This window comes from Xyrauchen texanus, chromosome 18 (genome assembly GCF_025860055.1).
Source record: "Xyrauchen texanus isolate HMW12.3.18 chromosome 18, RBS_HiC_50CHRs, whole genome shotgun sequence".
In the NCBI taxonomy this organism is placed as follows: domain Eukaryota; kingdom Metazoa; phylum Chordata; class Actinopteri; order Cypriniformes; family Catostomidae; genus Xyrauchen; species Xyrauchen texanus.
In genome coordinates this window covers 18,091,822-18,117,061 of record NC_068293.1, presented here as the reverse complement: position 1 = coordinate 18,117,061, position 25,240 = coordinate 18,091,822, and the positions used below count along the sequence as shown (strand labels likewise).

Genomic DNA, 25,240 nt, shown 5'->3' with positions numbered 1-25,240 from the left:
ACGTGTCTATATAATTCACTTCAGATTAACGCTTGATGTTCTTTGAGAAAATATGTTAACTCAGAGCCTTATTTAAAGGATCTGGTAGTGATAGCGGAAATTATTCAGGATAAGTAGTGTCCTAATTCCTTTGTTACTGTTTACACCCTTGAAATGGTATATAGCTTCGGTTTTCAAACCGGGAGGCGTGCCAGGGCATGTCAGGGGAGGCATGGAGAGTTATGATAAATTCACCTAGTAAAATCAAATATAAATAAATAAACACAATAAAAATGTATTGTGAAGATAAATGAAAATAATTGGCTTAACAGACAGTCCAGCTTAATAGACAGTCCCTCTATGGCATTATGATTCTGTTAAATGTCATGAATGCATGCATTTCATGCAAGAGCGAATCTGTACTGGCTGCATGAGCTCTCAGCTTGCGTGCAGATTTACTATTGGCTGCTCTATGAAATATCCTGGCTCTATTTCAGAGAGTGCGTGTACAATCAAAACCAGTCATGTGCACTCACAAATCTATTATAAAGCCATATAGCTCTGCCTTTGTTCATTCATCCAAATATTCTGCATCTGTAGACGTGTTATATCGAGGAAGAAACAAACTGGTGGAGGATAGCGATTACAAGAAACGCAGTAAAATACATGGTTAAATTCGTATTGAAAAATAATAATTCTGTAGTGAGAATCACACTGGCACAATTGAAATGAACTGGGCCTCACACAAGATACCAGAGTGGTGATCTGCTCATTCAGATTTTCTCTTCGGAGCAGAAAGGTCGATGTTTGTTGAGTTGAATTCCCACGGCTTACCATTCACCTCTGCTGGAATCCTGATGGCGCATTACAGCGGCTTTCACCCCCCTCTGCACTGGTGCACTGCAGAGATCGCCCTGGGCGCTTCAGCAGAACAAACTGAAAAAGCATATTCTAAAAGAGCATTTTCCTAAAAGAGTATATTCTAAAAGAGCGGCACACACAGAAAAATATTTTTAAAGACGCAACTTTTAAAGATAACTTTCCTTTTGTTTTATCCCTGGTTGCAGTCGTTATCTCTCGCCTTCCGACTTTCGTGTCTGGGCTCTGCTCACGCGGAGACATCGTTCATGGATGGGTATGTCCTCACTTTCGAGAACATGGCCAGGGCAACGTTGCGGTTGCAAGAAAGCAAGCAGCAGCTCCCCGCCTCGGTCCTTCTACCTACATGTATGAGGCCAGCGTGGCTAGCACCGGGGGCGATTTGGGGACCTCAATGGGACCACCTCCGCGGGGTAAATCCCCACTGACCTCCCATTCCTCAGCAAACTCGTGTGCCCCGACAGGCTTCTGAATGAGTGCGCAGGCTCTTGTTTGGGGCTTGTGAAGGTGATGAGCTCTCGAGCGCAGCATCGGAGAGCGGGCTCGTCCAGTCGGACGTGAAAGCCTTGGCTGCCCCCCCCCCGGACATGCTTTCCCAGGGAGGCGTGAGCATCGGGCTACAGTGGAACCCTCTGCTCTCCCCTGAACCCTCGTTGTTCGATGATTGGTTACTGGGCCCGCAGCGCCACTCACAGCCTCGCCCCAGTTCCTTTCTTCCCGGAAGTGCACGAAGAGCTGATAAGGTCATGGGAGGCACCTTTTACTGCACGGTCCCGATCTTTCAGCTCCCCCACCCTCACTACCCTCGATGGTGGATTGGCCAAGGGCTACTCGGCAATGCCCCCAGTGGATAAGGCGCTCACGGTGAATCTCCATGTCTAGCCCCTGGACAGGATGTGGATGACCAAATTGGCTCATTCAACTGCACACACCTAACAAATTCAAGCTTACAATTTAAAAAAAATAGTTGTTGCAGACAACTATAGCGCAAAATTCATTGGTGCTATAGTTGATTTTCTATATACAATAAAGAAAGCTAATGAGGCAGTTCAGAGGGGAATTAGTATTGGCAGTGTTTTTACCCCTGTTGTGCCACTTTCATTACCATCAAAAAGGGTCACTCTCTCCAATATTCCGCCGTTTGTCAGTGACAAGATTCTGAAACAAACACTGTCTCGGTACGGATTTTTTTTTAAAAATGTCTCCTCAATTAAAAAGATCCCAATTGGGGGAGATTCTCCTCTGGTGAAACATGTTGTGACTTTCAGACTTTCAGTTTACATGATTGTAAATGATGACGCTGATTTAGACCTTGTGCTGAATTTCCGAGTGGATGATTTTGATTATGTGATCTTTATAAAATGTTTCGGCTGTGGTAAAGTGGGGCATTTTTTTTTAAATAATCGGTCGAAAGCTACTTGTAAGCCACTCGGGGTCCGCTCGTAATTCCTCTCACACGATGCGAGCTGCGATCTCTGCTGACTGGAAAAAATTGGTCAGGAGCCCATTCGACAGACAAAAATCTGGTGCTCCTAATTTCTCTCACACGATGCGAGCTGCGATCTCTCCTGACTGGAAAAAATTGGTCAGGAGCCAATTCGACAGACGAAAATCACACTGTGTATGCCCCACTTTATCCTAGATCTTCACAGTAATCAAATTACTGCAAGGAAAGTAATACTAAAAGTAAGTAGTATTAAAGTAAATATTAAGAGTGGATACAGGAAAGATGATGGAAAAAGATTCTGACAAAAGACTGATTTGAACCCGGGCCGTTCGTACGGAAAAGAACATTCGCACAGGCGTTATGCGTTTTTTTACTTTTAGTTTTAATTTTATTTATTATAATTTTGTTTTTTATTAATTAAATGTAATCCAATGATTTAATAATTATAAATTACATTTATTGAAACTTAATTTCTTAAATAAAATTGTATAATTTATTTATTTATTTTTTTTTTAACTAATACCAGTAATAAAGAGTGATAATAAATAATTAGGGGAATGGGATCAAGAACTGTTCAGCAAGTCCAGCCTGCATCACCCACACGAGCATCAACATGTCACGTCACGCAAGGCTCAACATGTTCAGAGAATGTGTGCCAAGTGCTGCGACATGCCGACAAATATATATAGGTTTTTAAACAATTCTCATTATAATTGTAACAGTACTGGAATATGTTAATATCAGGTGCAGAGAAGTAAAAATGTGTCTGTGAGGGTTAAACAACAGACCTTTATCATATTTTCATACTCTGTAGTACGACAACACCACTCCTAAAAGTCTCCTCTTGATATAAAGACGTGCTTCATTTAGGAGCCGTGGGAGACGCAAAAATACTTTATAGGAAGATTGGTTTCTAAGCACAGATTTACAGAGGTTGTTAAATTATGCAAGCCCGGTGAACACAGGCTCATTTCATCAGCACAACAGTCTGCCTCGGCGCATTTGATGGCTGCCATATGGTACCCAGCAATGGATGTGGGAAAGAAGAATGTTCTTTACACAGCGAGCCTAGTGCCGAGCCCTCCACTGAGAGTAAAACAGATTTCTAACTGCAGCTGAGACTGCACCAAGCCAGAGGAGAGCTTCATCTGTGGCACAGAAATATCTCCATTTGACACAGATAGTAATGAGGATCCCACACACTAAAGTGATAGTCAGGAAAAATTCAGCCAGAATATTACATGTCACTAGCGATTTATAAACAAGGACATGTACAAGCACAAGTCATATCTGCAAGTTAAATGAGGTTCCTACAGCCACTGCATTGTAATGATATATTGTACATTCATTTTTATGCAAGTATAGCAAGGATGTTACAGTACCAAGCTCTCAAATCTAGTTCAAGATTAAACTTGAAATAATTCTTCTTATTCATCATTTGTGATTAGGGTGGTCTAGCTCTCTGCATACAATGAATCCTCAAGTTTACTGTCAACACATTAGGTTTCAACATACAAAATTCTAAAGGGTTCCAAAAGTCTAGAGACGTACATAGTTTTATGGTACTTTTATAGTACATTTTTGTTCATCATCCACTTTCACTGTATATAAAAAAGAGTGGCCTGGATAGTCTGCTAAATAACTCCTTATGTGTCCCATTTAAAAATAGAAAAGTGCTTTTGAGTGGTATGGAATTTGGCAGATGAAAGATTTTTCCCAATTCTCTTTAAAAAAATAGCTGGACTGATCAGCCTCTTGTTTATGGTGTGGTTTATGCGGATTCAGTGGCGTATGGTGCTATTCGGCCAGTTCATGCACAGTTAAATTTTCAGATCAGCGGTAAGACACACTGAAGGGACAACATCTCTCCACGCAGCTAACTTCCTCCTGCTCCTTTCACAGTGGCTGATCATAAGTACAGGAATAGCGAGCAAGATAAGAATATCATTCTCATTTCTGTCGAGTAACTCACTGTGAGGGACCGTGAAAGAAACATCTGGAGAAGGTTGCGCATCATTCCATCTCCCATCACAGGGCAAAGACCCGCAGAGAATCATCACCATTTATTGACAAAATGAGGCAGAACGTTATGTGCTCAGTATGGCACATCAGAAACGTCGTCCAAATACATTCATAGTATGCAATCAATTGGATGAAGAAGTTACTAAAGGACTGTTGCTAAACTATGTTCTGTAGTTATGCAGGTGTGCATATGTAAAGGTATCTAGAATGATACATGATAGCTGTGCAGTGTGTAAACATCACTGTCCTTGCCTTAAGAGATGCACTAGTGACAAGGCTGGATGTCAAGGCTTTGTAGCCTCCTTGTTAGCGCATCTGACTCCCATGCTGGGGATCAGCAGTTCAAATCCCCTTTGGAGCAAGTTGAGAAGAACCAGGAACATTAGTGCCATGACCCAGATTTGAGTGAGGTTTAGAGGGGGTGAGTGTAATGGTAGCCATCAGTACGTGATAGCTGTGGAGTGTGTAAACCTCACTCTCCTGGCCTTTAGAGATGCATTAGCAACCAAGGCATATATTTACTTATTACTTATTTAATGCACTGCTTTTTGCATTCTTTGAAGCAGGGAACTATGCATATTCAAACACGGGGGGAAGTGTTCTTGAGCGATCAGTGCTCATTGACAGCTAAAAGAGATAATCAGAGAGGGTGGGACAGGGGGACAGCTCTGCACCTGTGTTGGGTCCATTGGGAGTGTCTCAGACAGCAATCAAAAGAGTAGTGGTGGAAAGACAGGTCTTGTCCTGAACAGGCACAGCTGTTTACTAGTACGAGAGGGAGCTGAAACAATCTAGTGAATGTGACAGGCCTCTCCGAGCCTGTAATATTTGAAAGTCTAAATAATGAATGAATGCAGAGTGCTGCCCTGCTCTTTGACTCTCCTGGCAGAAAATCACACTGAGGAAAGTGAGGATGGCTTGTTAAAGGTGGAGGGCAGACAGCCAGGGATAGATTATCAAAGACATGTTACAAGCTAAAGCTCATAAGGAACGTGGCGTGTTAACAAATATTCCTTTACCTACACCTACTCTAATCAATTAACTTTGAAGAGAACATAACATCAAAGCCCCTTCACAACATTTGATCTGTTGTTGCTGACGTTACAATATTGAAATGTCAATTAGGGTTGAAAAATTCTTGCATCACACTCTGAATGTACCTTCTCTGCTTCTCTAATCAGGTTCTTGATTGTAACTAGACCAGTAATTACAACAAGACATTTTCTTTAGTCTCCCTCTCCTTTTTTCTTTTCTTTACACCTTTCTAAACCTCTCTCTCTCACTCTCTCTCTCTCTCTCTCTCTCTCTCTCTCTCTCTCTCTCTCGTGTGCATGTGTGAGCGTTTGTTGAGCAAGTGAAGCATGGTGAGTGGTAACTCATATTTTTGGAGAGTTTGCGGTCTTCTTTTTGTTTTTTCTTTGCTAACTTAGTTTATTTCTTTAGATTGTTTCGTTGTATGGTTTGGGGGGCACGGAGGCTGCGGGTACACAGGGTTTGAGCGCATTCACGCTTCGTCACGGAGATAATGTGGTGGCTGCAGTGAGTGTGGAGAGCTGTTGTTTGGCTATGGGTGAAATTGTGTGAAATAGAGAACGCTAATGAGTCAGTTAAGAGGGGAATTAGTATTGACAGAATTTTTACCCATGTTGTGCCACTTTCATTATTTTCAAAAAGGGTCACTCTCTCCAATGAGGTCTTTCCCGATTCAATTCTTTCAGGGGGAAAAGACCCTGTGGAGGCCACATCCTGCCCAGACTAGGGGGCAGTGACATGTGGCAAATACACCACTTGGTTTGTGAATCCGCATGTGGGAGTGGCACGGTGGTAGGTCCTGCCTGATGAAAGAGGCGTTCTACAAGCACGGCATCCGGGGGCAGTGGGACTGCCTAAGGAAGACGTGGGTCTGCTAACAGGGGGACCATAACGTGGAAAATACATCACAGGGAGTTGCCTGAAGAGTGAATTAAGCCTGTGGGGCCCTACCCCAGTACAGAGTACCTGTGGATCGTAGTGGAAGGCTAGGGAGGAAGAACATCCAGAAAGCGACACTTAGTTGCTAACCTGGGAGAGAAGGCACACTGGATCAATTTGGTGAAGCGTGCTGTGTGCAAGCAGAACACCCGCTCAGTAGTTCCGCATTACCGAGTTCTACCGGCTCAGACCTGACAAAACACGGGACGAGACTGACTCAACCCTGAAATTGTAAAATCTCGCAAAGGTATTGGGTGTTGCCCAGCCTGCTGCTCTGCAGATGTCTGCTAGGGAGGTGCCGTTGGCCAGTGCCCACGAGGATGCCACACTTCTCGTTGAATGCACTCGAACCTGCAAGGGTTGGCACACAGCTGGCCTTTGGGGAAATGCATACTTGCGCAGCCCCCGGGGCCAGCTGTGTGCCAATGCGTCTGTCCCGAGAGGGGCTTCTGTCAGGGAGTACCAGAGTGGGCAGTGAGTGTTGTCCTGTGAGGCAAAGAGATCTACCTGTGCCATGCAGAATCTGCCCCAAATCAGCTGAACCACCTGGGGTGGAGCCTCCACTCTCCGCTGGGCGAAACCGCCTTGTTGCCAGGGATATGAGTGACCTGCAGTGACCTGAGTTGCTGCTGACTCCAAAGGAGGAGATGGCGGGCGAGTTCTGACATATGACGAGAGCGCACGGCGCCATGGCGATTTATGTACACTACCGTAGCGGTGCTGTCTGAATGGATCAAGACACGCTTGCCCCGAATCAGCGGGAGGAACCTCCGCAGGGCAAGGAATACAGCCAGCAACTCTAGGCAGTTGATGTGCCAATGCAGCCGGGGCCCTGTCCAGGAGCCAGCAGCAGCGTGCCCATTGCACACAGTGCCCCAACACTGTTGAGAGGCCTCTGTGGTGACCATGAAGCGTCTGGACACCTGCTGGAGGGGGACTCAAGGGTTGAAAGTCTGACGGCAGGAGGGGGTGATTATCACAAGGTATGTGCCGAAGCGCCATGCCCATCTCGGGACTCGAGTCTGAAGCCAGTGCTTAAGTGGTCTCAAACGCATCAATCTGAGCAGCGCGACCGCGGCTGAGTTTGCCATAGGCCCCAGGAGCCTCTGGAATTTTTTTAGAGGAACCGCTGTGCTGGGCTCGAAGAGAGCGACGTACCTGAGCACTGACTGCACGCGCTCGAATGTGAGGTGCGCTGTCATTGAGACGGAGTCTAACTCCATGCCGAGAAAAGAGATGCCCTGAACCGGGGCAAGCTTGCTCTTTTCCCAGTTGACCTGAAGCCCTAGACGGCTGAGGTGCCTGAGCACCTGGTCCCTGTGAGTGCATAGTAACTCTCGAGAGTGAGCCAGAATGAGCCAGTCATTGAGGTAATTGAGTATGCGGATGCCCACTTCCCATAGCGAGGCAAGGGCTACATCTGTGACCTTGGTGAAGGCGCGAGGGGACAGGGGCAGGCCGAAGGGGAGGATCTTGTACTGATACGCCTGGCCGTCGAATACGAACCGCAGGAATGGTCGGTGTAGAGGCAAGATGGAGATGTGGATGTACGCATCCTTCAGGTCTACCGCTGCAAACCAATCTAGCTGTCAAATGCAGGTTAGAATCTGTCTCTGCTTGAGCATTTTGAACAGGAGTTTGTGTAAGGCCATGTTAAGAACTTGCAAGTCCAAGATTAGTCACAACCCAAACCTTTTTTGGGTACGATGATGTAAGGGCTGTAGAAACCCTTCATCTCGGCTGGAGGGACGGGCTCTATCGTGTCCTTGAGAAGCAGAGACTGCCCATAAAGCACTGGCTTTTTCGCCGCATATGGAGGTGGAGCGAATACCGTTGAAATGAGGTGGGAGCCGGGCGAACTGAATCGTGTAGCTGAGTCGGATGGTCCTGGCCAACCAGCATGACAGGTTGGACAGCGAAAGCCACGCGTCCAACCTCCGTGCGAGGGGCATTAGAGGGACAATTGCTTTTGATGTACCGGGTGGGGCTTCGCGGCGAGGGGGAACAGGTTATTGCGTGTCGGGAGGCAAAAGAGCGTCCCGAGGCTTGGGTGCTGAGAAAAGACTCAAAGCACTTACCTTGCTCTGCACACCCGGAAGGGGGCGGGTTAGAGACTGAGGAAGAACTCGTCAGTGCAGGCCTGCCGGGACTGAGCAGTGGCGGGTCCAGAGGTGAGGTCCATGGAGCCGGGACTGTAGGATTTTGGAGCCAGGGTGCCGTGAGAATGGCGTGCACCGGCTAGATGACCCAGGGAGTGAGGAAATCGTTCTTTTAATGAGAATGTGGGTACTGCAGCCCGAAGGCGGTGTGGCAAATGAAAATAATGAAAACAAGGAATCTCCTTGAGAAAAGGCCAAGCTGGGAGAAGGGTGGCGTTGAGAAAGCGTGCCTTGTCAACGTCGCGCATCTCGACCATGTTCAGCCAGAGGTGGCGTTCCTGGACCATGAGGGTGGCCATCACCCGCCCGAGCTGTGACCTTCATGGCTCTGAGAGTGAGGTCGGTGGCAGCTGGTCCGAAGTCGGCAGCCTAGTCGAGTCCCCTGCATCAGGTGCCTGGATGTTCTCAGATGCGGTGGCGATGTCATCATCCAATTCCAGGGGCTCTAGGGAGAATTCCGGCTGGCCACGAGGTGAGCTGCACAAATCCCGAGCTCGGATGGAAGCAAGTGAGTGTGTTGGGGGGCGGGTGATTCGTGGGGACTTAACAGGCAAAACCGAGCCTGTCGTCATCCCCAAATCGCCTTCATCGCCAGCCGGGGTCATCCTCAATCCCATGGGAAGAAGGAGCGACGCGGGGGGCAGCTGAAGTGGCATTCACCTTCAGGAAGGAGAGCCGTGACCACAATGTTCTCATGTGGTCATGGTCATGTTCTCACAGTGAGTGCATGAACCATGAACAAACACAGCATAAGTGTGATCGCTGCCCAGGCACACGAGGCAGCGTCTGTTACCGTCGGTCTTGGAGAGATATCGTTTGCATCCAGGAACTTGGAGAGATATCGTTCGCATCCAGGAACCACACAGAGGAGGAAGGTCCTGAAAAGGACGTTCAACACCTGTCTGTGTATTGCTCTTTTATGAGTGAAACTCTTTAAGAGAATAAAACTCTATTAGGAGGGGAAAACACGCTTTTTGGCAGTGAAAGCGCTGTCAAAGTGCCCAGGGTGATGGACTGCACAGCGTGCAGAGAGATAGAACAACCGCTCAACTCTGAAGTAAAAATCTGACTGACAGATGCATGCCTGCTTCCCTTTATACCCGTATGTCTGGGGGCGGGACATGCAAATTCTGTCTGCCAATTTCTCATTCTCATCACAAGTTCAGAGGTATGCAAGGCTCCCAAGGAAGACCCCTTGTGTCACTTCATTCGAAATAACGTCGAGTGAGTGACAGAAAGGGTATACTGTGGATTGGATGCAGGAGTGGGATGGTATTTCTGTTCTCAGAGTGTGGGTATCTTATTTACTACGAATTTTTGTCCAATTTTTCATCAAGTCGATGAAATTGTGAAGGGTAGATTTTTAAAAATAAAAAAATAAAAGTTTTTGTTTTTATTTCTGTTTATGTACCAACATCAGTAGTGGAGAGATTGGTGTTTTTAGATACACTTTAGATCCATTTTCCAAAGTTGCAGTACTGAGGAATATTTATTTTCAGATGGATATTTTAATTGTACAGAAAATTATATTGATAGAAATCATATTGAGCCTCATATGCCTTCACGTGTACGTCTTAAGATTGTTAAGATGCATGAACATGAACTGTGATATTTGGAGGCATTTTCATGACAGACAGAGACAATAAACATGGGCTCATGCTCGTGATAATGTATTTTGCTAATGATTATCCTGATTATCTTATGCTAGATTTTAAACATCAGCTGGGTATTTTTAATAGTTGTGGCATCTCACTGGTTAGTTTTTCTGATCATCATATGGTATTGTGTATTTTGTTTTATTTAAATCAAATCAAGCCCCAAAGTGACTACTGGCATTTTAATGCTAATTTATTGTGAAATCAGGACTTAAAGGATGCTTTAAATTGTTTTGGAAGGATTTAAAACTAATAAAATAATACATTTCAAGATTTACAACAATGGTGTTTTTTCATGTTAAAAACAGTTTTATGATATTTTGGGTCCTTCTTTGAGCTTTAAAAAGAGGCTACAATTGTATTGAATAGACAGGTTGCGATATGTATTAAAATATCCCCTTTTGTGTGCCGCATAAGAAAGAAAGCAGGTCATACGGGGTTGGAATGACATGATAGTAAATGATGATGGAATTAAACATTTTCGATGAAGTATTTCTTTAACTTATTTAACCAGCAAGAATTCCTCTATAAATCAGATTCACCAGAAGGTCCATGCTGGCTGACCAAGATCAAGCAGCATATGATCTTCCACCAGATAGAGCAGCACCAAACCAGCATAAACCAGCCTGGAGTAACATAGAAATTCAGCTGAAAATGAAATGCATATATAGATTTTCTCCTGGGAAAAAGAGCTTAGTAATCCCACAAACTCTTCATCCACCTTCCACCTGGCAAGATGTCCAGACTGTGTAACAGCTTCTCCCCCAAGCCATCAGACGCCTCAATACACACACACACGCACACCATCCAACTTTTGCACATGTCCAGATTTACACTTAATTCATTGTCACTTTATACCTGGTTGCTACCTCAATAACTGCTCTGTCCATAGAACACTATTTCATAGTATGTTATGATTAAATTTGGCATTTTTAGAAAGTGTCCTTTTTTTGTTCTACTCAGATTACAAATGTGTACTGGTCACTCACTGTCTCTTACTGTGCCTATTGTCCTGTTTTTAAGTAATTATTGTACTGTTCCATACTTTTAGCACATGTTTGCATGTGAACTTTATGTAGGAATGTTATTTAGTCTGTGTAGTCCCATGTGGTTCTGTGCTTGTCCTATGTTGTTTTATGTAGCACCATGGTCCTGGAGGAACGTAGCTTGTTTCGCTGTGTACTGTACTGTATATGGTTGAACGACAATAAAAACCACTTGTCTTGACGTGTCTCATCTAGGGTTTCAGAAGGGATTTAGCTAACTATCTTTAGTTCCCCTTCTGTCGCTCTCTCCACGTTGTGTCAGAGAAGCGACACTAGGGGTCTCTCTTGAGCGCCGATATTCACCTCTGACCTATTGAAAAGGGCAAATAAGAGTTGGCAGTCATTATTTGCATACCCCGCCCCCGCATACGGGTATTTAAGTGGGGCAAATACGGAAGTTTAGTCAGAAAATTTCTTCGGAGCCGATGGTCTGTCTGTAGTTTGCTGCGAGTTACACACCACATTAAAACGTTCCTGTTTCCTCTGACGATCTGCATGCTGTTGGATCTTGACGGCGCACAACAGCGGCTTTCTCAGTGGCCGATATTCACCTCTGACCTATTGAAAAGGGCAAATGAGAGTTGGCAGTCAGTATTTGCATACCCCGCCCCCGCATACGGGTATTTAAGCGGGGCAAATACGGAAGTTTAGTCAGAAAATTTCTTCGGAGCTGATGGTCTGTCTGCAGTTTGCTGCGAGTTACACACCACATTAAAACGTTCCTGTTTCCTCTGACGATCTGCATGCTGTTGGATCTTGACGGTGCACAACAGCGGCTTTCTCAGTGGCCGATATTCACCTCTGACCTATTGAAAAGGGCAAATGAGAGTTGGCAGTCAGTATTTGCATACCCCGCCCCCGCATACGGGTATTTAAGCGGGGCAAATACGGAAGTTTAGTCAGAAAATTTCTTCGGAGCTGATGGTCTGTCTGCAGTTTGCTGCGAGTTACACACCACATTAAAACGTTCCTGTTTCCTCTGACGATCTGCATGCTGTTGGATCTTGACGGCGCACAACAGCGGCTTTCTCCTTTACATTGCACGGCGTGCATTGTTGCCCCTGAGCGCTTCGACAGCGCAGACACACACACACACACAGTGTATTAAAAGAGTAAATTCCTATTAAAAGATTTTTTTAAAAGATTAATTTCTCTAAAAGAGCAAAACACAGCGGCGTTGAACTTTCTTTTCAGAACGCGTCTTTTTCAAGATGCCCTTCCGCCCCTGTGTTGTTCCTGGATGCGGTAGAGTGCTCTCCGCTTCAGACGGCCACAGGCGCTGTCTCGTGTGTTTGGGCTGCGATCACACCGAGACGGCGTTTGTGGATGGCTCATGTTCTCACTTCGAGAACATGACCATGACCACGTTGCGGTCACGGCTTGCTTTCAACAGAAAGCAAGCCACCCCAGCTGCACCCCGCATTGCTCCTTCTTCCCACGGGATTGAGGACGATGCGGTTGGCTCTGGGGGCGATTTGGGGGCGGCAGCGGGTGCGGTTTCGCCGGGTAGCCCCCCGCGAACCTCCCGTTCCCTGACACGCTCACTGGTCCCCGTCCACGCTCGCGGCGATAGCGGCTCACCTCATGGCCCGGCTGTCTATCCTCCCGAGCCCAAAGCAGATGAGCTCGCCGCTGCATCGGAGAGTGTGATGTCTGATGCCGAGGACTCCCCTGGACTGCCGCCTTCGGGCCAGCAGGCCCAGGCTGAGGCCGACGCTCAGATGTCTGACATGCTTTCCCGGGCCGCCGTAAGCGTGGGGTTGGATTGGAACCCTCCATCCTCCCCACAGCCTTTACGGTTGGATGACTGGTTCCTGGGGGCAGCGCGCTGTTCGCGGCCTCGCATCCCCCGGTCCCGTTTTTCCCGGAGGTGCATAACGAGCTGACGTCTACGTGGAGAGCCCCGCTCACCGCCCGTCTAGGTGCCACCCGCTCCACTCTCACCATCCTCGATGGCAGAGAGCGCCACGGATACGGGGCGATTCCCCAGGTCGATAGGGCAGTTGCGTACCATCTATGCCCCGGTAGCCCCACCTCCTGGCGTGGCTGCCCCGTACTCCCATCCAAGCCCTGTAGGACAACATCCTCGCTCAACGCGAAGGCCTACAGTGCGGCTGGACGCGCTGCCTCCGCCCTGCATGCGATGGCCCTCCTGCAAGTCCACCAGGCCAAAGCACTCAGAAACATGCACGGGGGTGGACCTGATCCTGATGTGCTGCAGGAACTGCGCTCTGAGCGCTGAGCGAAGGTTTGCCATAGGTCCCAGAGAGCGACGAAGGCCACAGCGCAGGCACTCGGACAGGCGATGGCCACCCTAGTGGTCCAGGAACGCCATCTTTGGCTCAGTCTGGTCGAGATGTGTGAGGCTGACAAGAACCGCCTCCTGGACGCACCTGTCTCTCAGACTGGCCTTTTCGGCGACACCGTCGAGGACTTCGCCCAACAGTTCTCCGCAGTGAAGAAGCAGACGGAGGCCATCTCTCAAGCATCATGCCCCGCCGCAGACCTGCCACTACGGGCCCTGCCCCGTCTGCCCGCCGAGGGCGTCCCCCTGCGAAAAAAAACAGCTCCTGCTCCGCCTCAACCCGGGCCCAGCTCTCAGCCCCAGCATCGAGCACCCCGCAGGCGGCGCACGCCCCCTGTCTCACGAACCCCCTCTAGGACCCGGAAGGCTCCCAAGCATTCCTGAGACAGCCGACCCAGAGCCAAAGACGTTAGCTCCGGAGGTGGTAAGACCGCTCCGTCCCCCGGTGGAGGGCCGGGAGGAGAATCCTTTGTTTTTTCATTTGCCACACCCCTGACGGGGCTGTGGTACCCACATTCTCAATAAGAGCTATTTCCTTTGCCTCTGGGTCACCTGGCCCACAAATGCCGTTCTCACGGCAATCTGCTTTCAGATTACGACAGCCCCGGTACACCGGACACGGCGATCCCGCCTTCCGCCTGCCCACGACTGTCCCCGGCCGGCCGGTTCAGGCGAGTCCAGAGGACGCCAGCATCAGACCTCCTCCTCAGTCACGAACCCGCCCCCTGCCGGGTGCGCGGAGCAAGGTAAGTGCTTTGAGCCTATCCTCAGCACCTCAGCCTCAGGCCGTGACGAAGCCGCCCGACGCTGCATTGCCTGTTCCGCCCCGCTGCGAGGCCCCGCCAGGTACGTCGAAAATACTCGTCCCTTTGGTGCCCCTAGCGCAGAGCTGGGAAGCGTGGCTTGCGCTTCCCAACGCATCACGCTGGCTGCACCGCACCATTCGACTTGGTTACGCAATTCAGTTTCCCGGCACCCGCCCCCCCTTCAGGGGCGTCCGCTTTTCCACAGTACACGGCAAGCATGCCAGTTCCCTGCGCACGGAAATCGCGACCCTCTTAGCCAAGGGCGCGGTAGAGCCCGTCCCTCCAACCGAAATGAGGAAGGGTTTCTAAAGCCCTTACTTCATTGTACCCAAGAAAGGCGGCGGCTTACGACCAATCCTGGACCTGCGAGTTTTCAATCGGGCCTTGTTAAAACTCCCGTTTAAAATTCTTACGCAGAGAAATATTCTGGCTGGCGTTCAGCATCTAGATTGGTTCGCAGCGGTAGACCTGAAGGACGCGTACTTCCACGTCTCAATTCTGCCACGACACCGACCCTTCTTACGGTTTGCGTTCGACGGCCAGGCGTTTCAGTACAAAGTCCTCCCCTTCGGCCTGTCTCTGTCCCCTCGCGCCTTCACGAAGTTCGCAGAGGCGGCCCTTGCCCCACTACGAGTAGCCGGCATCCGCATTCTCAACTACCTCGACGACTGGCTCATCCTAGCACACTCTCGAGAGTTACTATGCACACACAGAGACCAGGTGGTCTGGCACCTCAGCCACTTGGGGCTTCAGGTCAACTGGGAAAAGAGCAAGCTCACTCCGGTTCAGAGCATCTCTTTTCTCGGGCTAGAGTTAGACTCAGTCTCAATGACAGCACGTCTCACGAGCGAGCGTGCTCAGTTGGTGCTGGATTGCCTCGCTTCCTTCAAGCCAGGCACAGTGGTCCCTCTAAAACTTTTCCAGAGGCTCCTGGGGCATATGGCGTCCTCCGCGGCGGTCGCGCCTCTGGGGTTGATGCATATGAGACCACTACAGCACTGGCTCCAGACTTGAGACCCGAGACAAGCATGGCACCACGGCACGCATCGGGTAAGGATCACCCCCGCCTGCCTCAAAACACTCCGACCCTGGACAGACCTCTGCTTTTTACGGGCAGGAGTGCCCCTGCAGCAGGTGTCCCGACGCGTTCTGGTCACAACCAATGCCTCCTGGTCTGGGTGGGGTGCCGTGTGCAGCGGGCACGCAGCAGCGGGCCGTTGGAAAGGGGCCCCGCTGCGTTGGCACATCAACTGCCTGTAGTTGCTGACCATCCTTCTTTCTCTCAGGAAGTTCCTCCCGTTATTTCGGATTATTATATATTTTATGATTATATATTATAGATCGGACAGCACCACGGTGGCTGCGTACATAAATCACCAAGGCGGAGTACGCTCCCGCCACATGTCACAACTCGCCCGCCGTCTCCTCCTATGGAGCCAGCAGTGACTCAAGTCGCACCGTGCCACTCACATCCCCAGCAAGCTCAACGTCGTAGCGGACGTGCTATCACGACAACGCCTGCCCAGCGGGGAGTGGAGGCTTCACCCCAGTCGGTCCAGCTGATTTGGGAACGGATTGGCAAGGCCCAGGTAGACCTGCTCGCCTCCCAGGAAACCTCCCACTGCCCGCTCTGGTACGCCCTAACAGAGGATCCCCTCGGGACAGACGCGCTGGCACACAGCTGGCCCTCAGGGCTGCGCAAGTACACATTTCCCCCAGTGAGCCTTCTTGCACCGGTGCTGTGCAAGGTCAGGGAGGACGAGGAGCAAGTCACGCTAGTGGCCCCCTACTGGCCCACCCGGACTTGGTTCTCGGAACTCAGGCTTCTCGTGACAGCTCCTCCCTGGCGAATTCCCCTGAGAAAGGACCTCCTCTCTCAGGGATGGGGCACGCTCTGGCACCCGCGCCCAGACCTCTGGAACGTCCACGTCTGGTCCCTGGACGGGATGCAGAAGAGCTAGCCGGCTTACCGGCGACCGTTGAGAATACAATCAACCAAGCCAGAGCCCCCTCTACCAGGCACCTTTACGCCCTAAAGTGGCGCTTGTTCGCAGATTGGTGTTCTTCCCGAACTGAAGACCCGCAGAGATGCGCGATCAAGTCAGTGCTCCTGTTCCTACAGGAGAGGCTGGACAGGAGGCTGTCCCTGTCCACCCTCAAGGTGTATGTTGCCGCCATTGCCGCCCACCACGATCCTGTAAACGGCAAGTCTTTGGGTAAGCACGACCTGATCCTCAGGTTCCTGAGAGGCGCCCGGAGGTTGAATCCCTCCCGGCCAGGCCTAGTTCCCTCCTGGGATCTCTCGGTAGTCTTGGCAGGACTCCAGAGACCCCCCTTCGAGCCACTTGAATCAATTGGACTCAGGGCCCTCTCTCTTAAGACGGCCCTGCTGAACGCACTCGCCTCTATCAAGAGGATCAGGGACCTGCAAGCGTTCTCTGTCAGCGACACTTCCCTGGAGTTCGGTCCAGCAGATATGTCTGTGATCCTAAGACCGCGACCAGGCTATGTGCCCAAGGTTCCTACCACACCATTCCAAGATCAGGTAGTGAACCTGCAAGCGCTGCCCCGGGAGGAGGCAGACCCAGCCCTTTCGTTGCTATGTCCAGTGCGCACCCTGCGCATTTACCTGGACCGCACACAGAGCACCAGACGCTCTGAGCAGCTCTTTGTCTGCTTTGGGGGACGGCAGAAAGGGAATGCTATCTCCAAACAGAGGCTCGCCCACTGGGTTGTCGATGCCATCACACTGGCTTATCACACCCAGGCCGTGCCCCTTCCCTTGCGGGTCCGAGCTCACTCAACAAGGGGTGTTGCGTCCTCGTGGGCACTGGCCAAGGGCACCTCCCTAGCAGACATCTGTGGGTTGGGCAACACCCAACACCTTCGCGAGGTTTTACAACCTCCGTGTTGAGTCGGTTGCGTCTCGTGTTTTGTCAGGTCCGAGCCCGTGAGAACTTCGGTAACACGTGAGACCGACCGGCCGGGTGGATCGCTTGCACCCAGCCCTTTTCCTGACGTCAAGGTAAAGTAGTGCGCCTTTTTCCCAGGGCGCCCCACTCCGAGTCGGGACCCTGGTCGATTCCTCCCCAGCCCTCCGGTCTGCGGTTCAGCGGAGGAACTCGCCGACCCAAGCCACTGCGGGTACCCTGATGGCTACCCTGTACTGGTATAGGTGCTCCACAGGTAAGGCCTCCTGCTCGGACTCGCCCTGTGTGTATTTCCACGGTTCTGTCCCCTTACGAGCAGACCCCGTGTCTCCCTTAGGCAGTTACAGCTGCCCGGTCGCCGTGCTGTAGCAACTCCCCCCTTTCGAGGCTGGATCTACCACCGCACCATACTTTCCACACGAGCCCTAAGACGGCCGTGTGACGTGTCTACCACTTTTCCTCCACAAGAAAAAGGGCAGGTGTGGTCTTCGCAGGGTCTGGGTAAGACCCCCTTCCCTATATGCGTGTAAGGGACCCGGCCGTGATTGCTCTATGTGAGAAACATAGAGAGAAAAGAGGCCCAGCCAGGCTGGCCCGTTCCCATGTTGGCAAACATCGCCTTGTTCCCCTCTCAGGGTAACTAGAAGGATCCCGATGTTCGTATGGGGCATTGGGGAAGGGTACGTGCAGCCAGGTACAGACGATGCACGGCACTGGATGAATCCCTGCCCGCCTCTGTATCGGCAGTTCACGTACACGTTTCAGCACATGGCAAGATTGGAATGGGTCCCCTAGTGTCGCTTCTCCGACACAACGTGGAGAGAGCGACAGAAGGGGAACGTTTGGTTACGTATGTAACCTCCATTCCCCGAGGGAGGGAACGACACGTTGTGTCTTTCCTCCGCCATGTCGCTGAACCGAGCCACTGTTGTGGCCGGACCATTTCCGGCTCCTCAGAAAAATCCTGACTAAACATCCGTATTTGCCCCGCTTAAATACCCATATGCGGGGGCGGGGTATGCAAATACTGACTGCCAACTCTCATTGGCCCTTTTCAATAGGTCAGAGGTGAATATCGGCGCTCAAGAGAGACCCCTAGTGTCGCTTCTCCGACACAACGTGTCGTTCCCTCCCTTGGGGAACGGAGGTTACATACGTAACCAAACGATTTAACAAAATACCAAATCTGTACTAAGAGGTTTCTATATAGACTCAAACACTCAAACATTTGACTTCTGTGCTTGTGAAGAATCTCCATCTTCACACCTTCACAGAGGTGGGCATTTAACAAGCCACCAGCTGTACAGCCTGACTTCTAGGGCCACAGAGCGGCCATTTGTAAAATTTTAACAATGAGAGTTCATCTCCCCAAAATATTGGAGGGGGCATTAACCAAGGCAAACTCTGCTGAAAGCTGAGGGGTATTTTGAGTCCTGTAAAACAGTGGGTCCATAAAAGTTGTTAGCAGGCACTTAACCATCTGTACGCACAGCCACAAAATAATGCATTTGAATATCTTTCAAGCGTGTTGCCTAATCTGGATATTGACCCCTAGAAACCAATGTGCGCTCTACAGTCCATTACAGCACACACAGCACATTTATATTATAATTCTCCTTTAAATATGACCCATCTGGGAGCAAGCTGTCGCAAAAATTCTCAAAGATTAATATGCCTTCCTTATGCTTTTCTTGCATTATTTCAAACAAAAGAAAAATATGTCATCTAATTCAGAAGACACAACAAACAAAGGCCTTTTCATGCAAAACCCAAATTGCTAATGAATGCATAACTGTTTCTATAATGAGAATGAATAATATGCAGCCTGTATGTGCTTTAGTGAGATAAAGCCTGACATGAGAACACTCAACTTGAACTGAGAGCTTGCAGAGTTGTACTTGCACCATTAACAGCATTTTAACATACACTACAAAATGCCACAACTGGCTGACAGTCAATGGAGGAGAGGAGAGGTCATGGACAGGCAGCTTGTACTAATGGGCAAGTGTTTCTGTGAAAAGCTCAAATCTACGTCAATCAGGAACAATATTTACATGGACACTTATTAGCATCTTCACACTATCTTTCTGGAAGAGAGAAACTATTTAAAGGACAACACAGTTCATACTTAAGCTTCAAAAGTATGTTTAGTAAACTGCACTAAATTAAGGGGCATGCATTAGCCAGTGAAATGGTAATGAGTTGAATGCTAACTGTACTCCGAATGCAAAGATTATTACTAGTCAGCTTAAATATGTTCAGTTGGGGATATCTCAGGCATTCAATAAAAATAGATATTTTAAAGGCCCTAAATGAAACCGTTTATGTCAGCGATTATCTAAATCATGATGCCAGCGATCATGGACTCTAATGATTCTCATTACTCATTTCTCACAGTCGATTCACCATATGGCAGTTTAAGCCTACAGAGAGACTGCTGCAGGCACGGTCTGGTTCTCCCTTTTGGGACTGCACATCTCACCTGATTCTTCAGATCTAGTTTGGGGCACGGCCGACCGCCGTTGAATGGCTTCTCCCGCAGCCATTTGGATCTGATTTTCAGCCCGCTGCCACAGGAGCTGCTGCAGGCTGACCATGTCGACCAGTCGCTCAACTTGCAGTCCAGAGGGCATGGCACATGGCACACCTCTTCCGCCAAACCTGCGAGAGAGCATGTCGAGTAATCAGAATGGCAGAGCCCCTGCCATTCATGATCACGGTAATAGCATTTCAGGAAACACCTGGTGGCTATGCAGAGACCTACATCTAATTTACACTGACAGTTCAGGGCACCCCAAAGCTTCATGTTTGACTAATGACTGCTTGCATTCCCAGCAGAGGAAGAATTACTTAGCTCTTTACACACATAGAGTGAGAGATTTGGAAAATGAGAGGGAAGCAGGAAGGGGTACTGTACCTGTTTCGCTGCACCGGTCTGGGCTAACCAGGTGGCCTTCGTGGTCCAGACAGGCCACAGCTCGATAGCATAGTCCCTGACCACAGTCACGCGTATCTCTACGACCCCTCCAACCCGGGAGAGATGCTTGCATTGACGTTTCCGGAAGGATGCAAGATGACCAGTTACCATACGGCTGTGAGACAAACTCATCACATGGACAAGATTCAGATTCCAGCAGAGGGAACAAGTCTTCTCTCTGACAATGGACTTGTTTTCTGCTTCGACCTAAATGGTTCAAAAAACACAGAGAGATTAAGAAATTAAGACATATTTTGGGAGAAAACTCCAGCTTGATCACAAAAGCAGCAAAATATATAGCAGCTTGCCACAAACTAAGAGAGTCAGCCAGCGGACAAAACTAAAGCAATAAATATTCTTATATCTTAACATGTCTGAATGTATGTACAGTTTTTTTTTGTACTTGTTTAAAAAAAAAAAAAGGTATTTGTGTATTTATTGATTCATTTATATTTTCTTTATGTACTATATAATCATTATTTTGTTCATTGATCATGTAATGGCCAATGCTTTGGCAATACTGCACAAGTCATGCCAATAAACTCAATTATAATTGAATTGAGAGAGAGAGAGAGAGAGAGAGAGAGAGAGAGAGCGAGCGAGCTCAATAAAAGCTAAGCTAAAAAAAGCAGAGACTGGTCAAATTAATTATGCTGCCAATTTGACAAAAATAAGCACAACAGCTTAAAATCCCCAGTAAGCAAGCCAAAGGCAACAGTGGCCAGGATACGCTTCCAAAGATATTCTGCTGAACACAAATTAAGACTATTAGAAGAATATCTCAGCTCTGCTGTTCCATTCAATGCAAGTGAATGGTGACCAGAACTTTGAAGCTCCAAAAAGCACATTAAGGTAGCATAATACACCAGTTGTTTAATCCAGGTCTTCTGAAGAAATATGATAGGTGTGGGAGAGAAACAGATCAACATTTAAGTCCTTTTTTTAACTATAAATTATCCTCTCTGCCCAGTATGTGGCAATATAAATGAAGAATGTGAATCAACAAAAACAAAAGAAGAAGAATGTTAAAGTTAAAGTGGAAATTTCTAGTAAAACACAATTTAAAATTGATCTGTTTCCCACCCATACCTATCATATCACTTTAGAAGACATGTATTTAACAACTGGAGACTAATGGGTTACTTTTATGATGCCTTTATGTGCTTTTTGGATATTCAAATTTCTGGCATTGTATGGACCTAAAGTGCTGGGATGTCATTCTAAAAAAAATAGGAACCTACTGTTACGTGCAAATAGGACAGATGAAACAACTGTTCCCCAGTCCAGAGAGAGTACAGGCTGCACACTGGAAGCTTGTGTCTTAACTGTCTTTTAAAATTATAAAAATATTAATAATCTACAGATAACTAGGACCATTATTCATGCTGCTGTCAACCGTGGACTGCTAAGTGCCAATGCAAACAGCCCCAGAGAATGATTACTTGACTATTCTGACTGAAATGGAAACATCCCAGAATGTGTAGTGACAAGAGCAAGACTCACAGAAAACACAGTTTGCAGCAAACGTGTCATTCTTTTAATACTCTTTTTATAATGAAGGCTCAGTTCTGGTATAACAGAGAGATGGATTTTTAAGATCAGAGGTGATATGTGCGTGGACTTTGTTCTTGCTGACACTTGCAATTTCTGAATGCCGAAAATGTATATAAATGTAGGAAGGTAACAAGGCATGTCTGTAATGTTTGAGTAGCATCCTGTCTTCTAAAGCAGCATAGATCCTTCACTGCTTATGATATCCCACAGTCTTGTGTGTGCAGTTGTATGGTTGGTGGAGAAATTAATAATGAAGCAGAGGTTGAAAGGAGTAAATTTGCAATGTCCTTTTTTTTCAACTTATGACTCAATTTCTACTGAAAATTAAGCATTTTAGTCACAAAATATTTGCTTTGATATTGCCCACTAACAAGGCACACAACTTTGGCTAAAGTTATGTTATAAAAATATGTTAAAATAACACTAATGGAACATAATGGATGGTGATAGTAAACGTCCTTAAAAACAACATTATGATTCCTTAAAAATCATGAAAAACTGAAAAATTATGTTTGACAGATATGTTAACCTAAATAACATTCTACTCACTTTAAGAAAACTGGACATTTTTACATTCCCACAACCACAATATGTAGTTTGGAAGACATTTAATAGACATACATACTCTGTTAGCAGGGCTCTAAAACTCACTTGAAGCCTGTATGACAACAGTTTCTGGAGGAGGTATCTTCACACACAAAATGCTGCCTGTTAAGTTATTGACTGATTGGGCAGTAAGAAAGAATTTTGGCCACTTTTACCTGACATCCAATGAAGTGCATTGAATGTCCTCTTCTCTTTCTCTCCTTCTATCTTTTTCTCTCATATAAGTACAAACACATACCCATACCATTTTCATGTTCACTGGACCGTATATATCTAATTTATCTAATGAGGAGAGAAATTAATTGATTTCACATCATAAAGGCTTCTGTTTAAGACGCTATTAGCTCCTATTTGCACACTTCACTTTCTGGAACATTTCAAATTAGTCATGTCCATTAGACACAATGAAGATTATTAGGTTATAAATAAAATGATCTGTCTGTGAGGAGAGCTGCTTCATTCAGACATGCCATCACAGTCACTCCAGACCAGCATTCAATGGGGTCCTAAAACTGTCAAGCACAACCACATCAGCCTCACATCAAAATCACAAGCCGCACCAACCAACCAACTAACTGTTAGGGCTGCAACTAACATTTATTTTGATAATCAATAAATCTAACAATGAATAGAATGATTATTTGACTATTTGGCAATTATTTAAATTATTAATCATTAGCTTTTAACTGATTATTCAGCTTGTGCCCCGACTTAAAAGGCGCTTACTTACAAAAAGAGGACAAAATCATCTTTTAAACATACCTCTAAATTACATTCACTGAATTAAAGGGGGGAAAAAAACAGTTTATTAAGTTTAATTAAGTAAAGAAATTCACTGCAAAAAATCCTATTCTCATCAAATGTTTTTGTCTTGTTTTCCATTTAAAATGGTTTAAAATCCTTAAAACAAGATACATTTACTCGAAAAACAACTTATAAAATACTTAGACTTGCTTCAAGAGAATTTATATTAAATATATAAGTGTATTTTTCTCTTGGTGACTTCTGATAGTGCAGTAAAGAAAAAATATACTTATATTGAATATCAATTCTCTAAAAGCAAGTCTAAATATCTTATATTCTGCTTCTCAGGTGAATGCATATTTTTTAAAGGATTTGTAGATTTTTCTAATATTTGTATTTTTAATATTATATTCAACATTCTCCGATAACAATTTTTCTTCTGCTGTATAGCTGCTAAAGAAATTTTTTTATTGTTTTTTTTCTCCCCTTTTTCTCCCAACTTGGAATACCCAATTCCCACTACTTAGTATGTCCTCTTGGTGATGGGGTTACTCAATCCGGGTGGCAGGGGACAAGTCTCAGTTGCCTCCTCTTCTGAGACAGTCAATCACAGCACATCTTATCACGTGGCTCGCTGTACATGACACCGCGGAGAATCACAGCATGTAGAGGCTCATGCTACTCTCCGTGATCCACAACATGTGAATATACCCTCCCTAGCAACCGGGCCAATTTGGTTGCTTAATAGACCTGGTTGGAGTCACTCAGCACACCCTGGATTCAAACTCGTGACTCAAGGGGTGGTAATCAATACTTGCCGAGCTACCCAGGCCCCCCAATGTATGTTTTTTCAAGAAACGGCTCGTAACCTTTGGTTCTTTAATAGATAAACACAGTGTGCCGGTCTCATACACGATGGAGTAAATACACAACAGTCCAATGTGGTTAGATTACAACACAGCAAATCTCATTCATAATAACAGTATTTTACAGTAATACCTTAAGTGTTATTAAAAGTAATGAGCAGACTGGTTGGTCCGTAAACTGTACAAACAATAACCTTGATACACAAGAATAACACAATATAAAATTCTATCTCTGCCCAGACATAACCTCTTACTTGAACTGCGTGAGGACATAGATAGAATGTGTGTTTATCTGTCGTATGACTCTGACTCGGTTCCTCGAGGCTTGGGTGATGACGGGAGTCCGTTTTCTTGCTCTGTCTCGGCATGCTGGCGGAGAAATCAGCGACGTTGACTTGAAGATGGAAGAGAAATCTTCTTTCTTCACTTCTGCAGGCAAATGGATGAAGATGCGGATTGCTCGGCTGTCTCCTTCGGGTTCGTTAGTGTTTGGTGGAACACCGAGTAATCTCAACTCATCCAGGCAAGATGGAGATTGTATGACCACAGTTTTAAGTTGTGAGAGCAGCGATGAGCTACATCTACGTACGGCACACAAAGTCGCTGGAAGAAATGCCCAGAACGATCTCAGAAGTATTTCTACTACAGATGACATCATGGTTGAGGGGGTGTTCTGCCATGCGCCTCATCCAATAGGAGTTGAGAGTTTGATCCTTTGGAATTTCACACATAACAGTTCTTGTCAGTTCACAGTAACTTGTGGGTTATGCCATCCATGTATTCCTGATAGAAACGAAAACAGCTGCACAGTCCATAGAGATAATTAGAGTTCACAGAGGCTTGATCACCTGGACAGAGACTAAGGAAAATCTGGGCATATAACTTCTAACTAAGTCTAAAAATGTATTCATTACACAAACATTTTAAGTTATATGTGGGCACAGCATTAACCATAACACAATAATTTGTTGTTCTTTGGTCATAACACAGAATCAAATTAGGACCTGATAATGGTTATTAGGACCAAAATATTAGAGGAAAGGGAAAGAGGGTTAAAGGTTAAAAGACTTCTCATGATAGGAAAATGTCAGACCGCGAATATGAAGTAGGTGATAAATTCTTCTACTTCAAGTTCGCTAAACCAGTGGGAATCTCCAAAAAGTTCCTACCAATCTGATCAGGCCCCTTTGAGATCATAGGGAAACTTTCCCCGGTAGCTTACCGAATCCGTATCTCGAAGCCAAACCAGACACCAGTGTACAAGTGGGTCCATTCAAACTGGATAAAGCCCTTT

At 47.0% G+C, this 25,240-nt stretch overlaps 1 protein-coding gene across 1 annotated transcript in view; it reads right to left on the bottom strand.

Moving 5' to 3' along the window:
• Positions 1-25,240, bottom strand: part of LOC127658855 (thrombospondin type-1 domain-containing protein 7B-like) — a 367,438-nt gene that overhangs the window by 69,289 nt on the left and 272,909 nt on the right. The window contains exons 15-16 of the mRNA XM_052148387.1: positions 20,117-20,383; positions 19,682-19,860 (exon numbers count right to left, since the gene is read on the bottom strand). Of these exons, the coding sequence (XP_052004347.1) occupies positions 19,682-19,860; positions 20,117-20,383 (446 nt within the window). The remainder of the gene's footprint in view (positions 1-19,681; positions 19,861-20,116; positions 20,384-25,240) is intronic.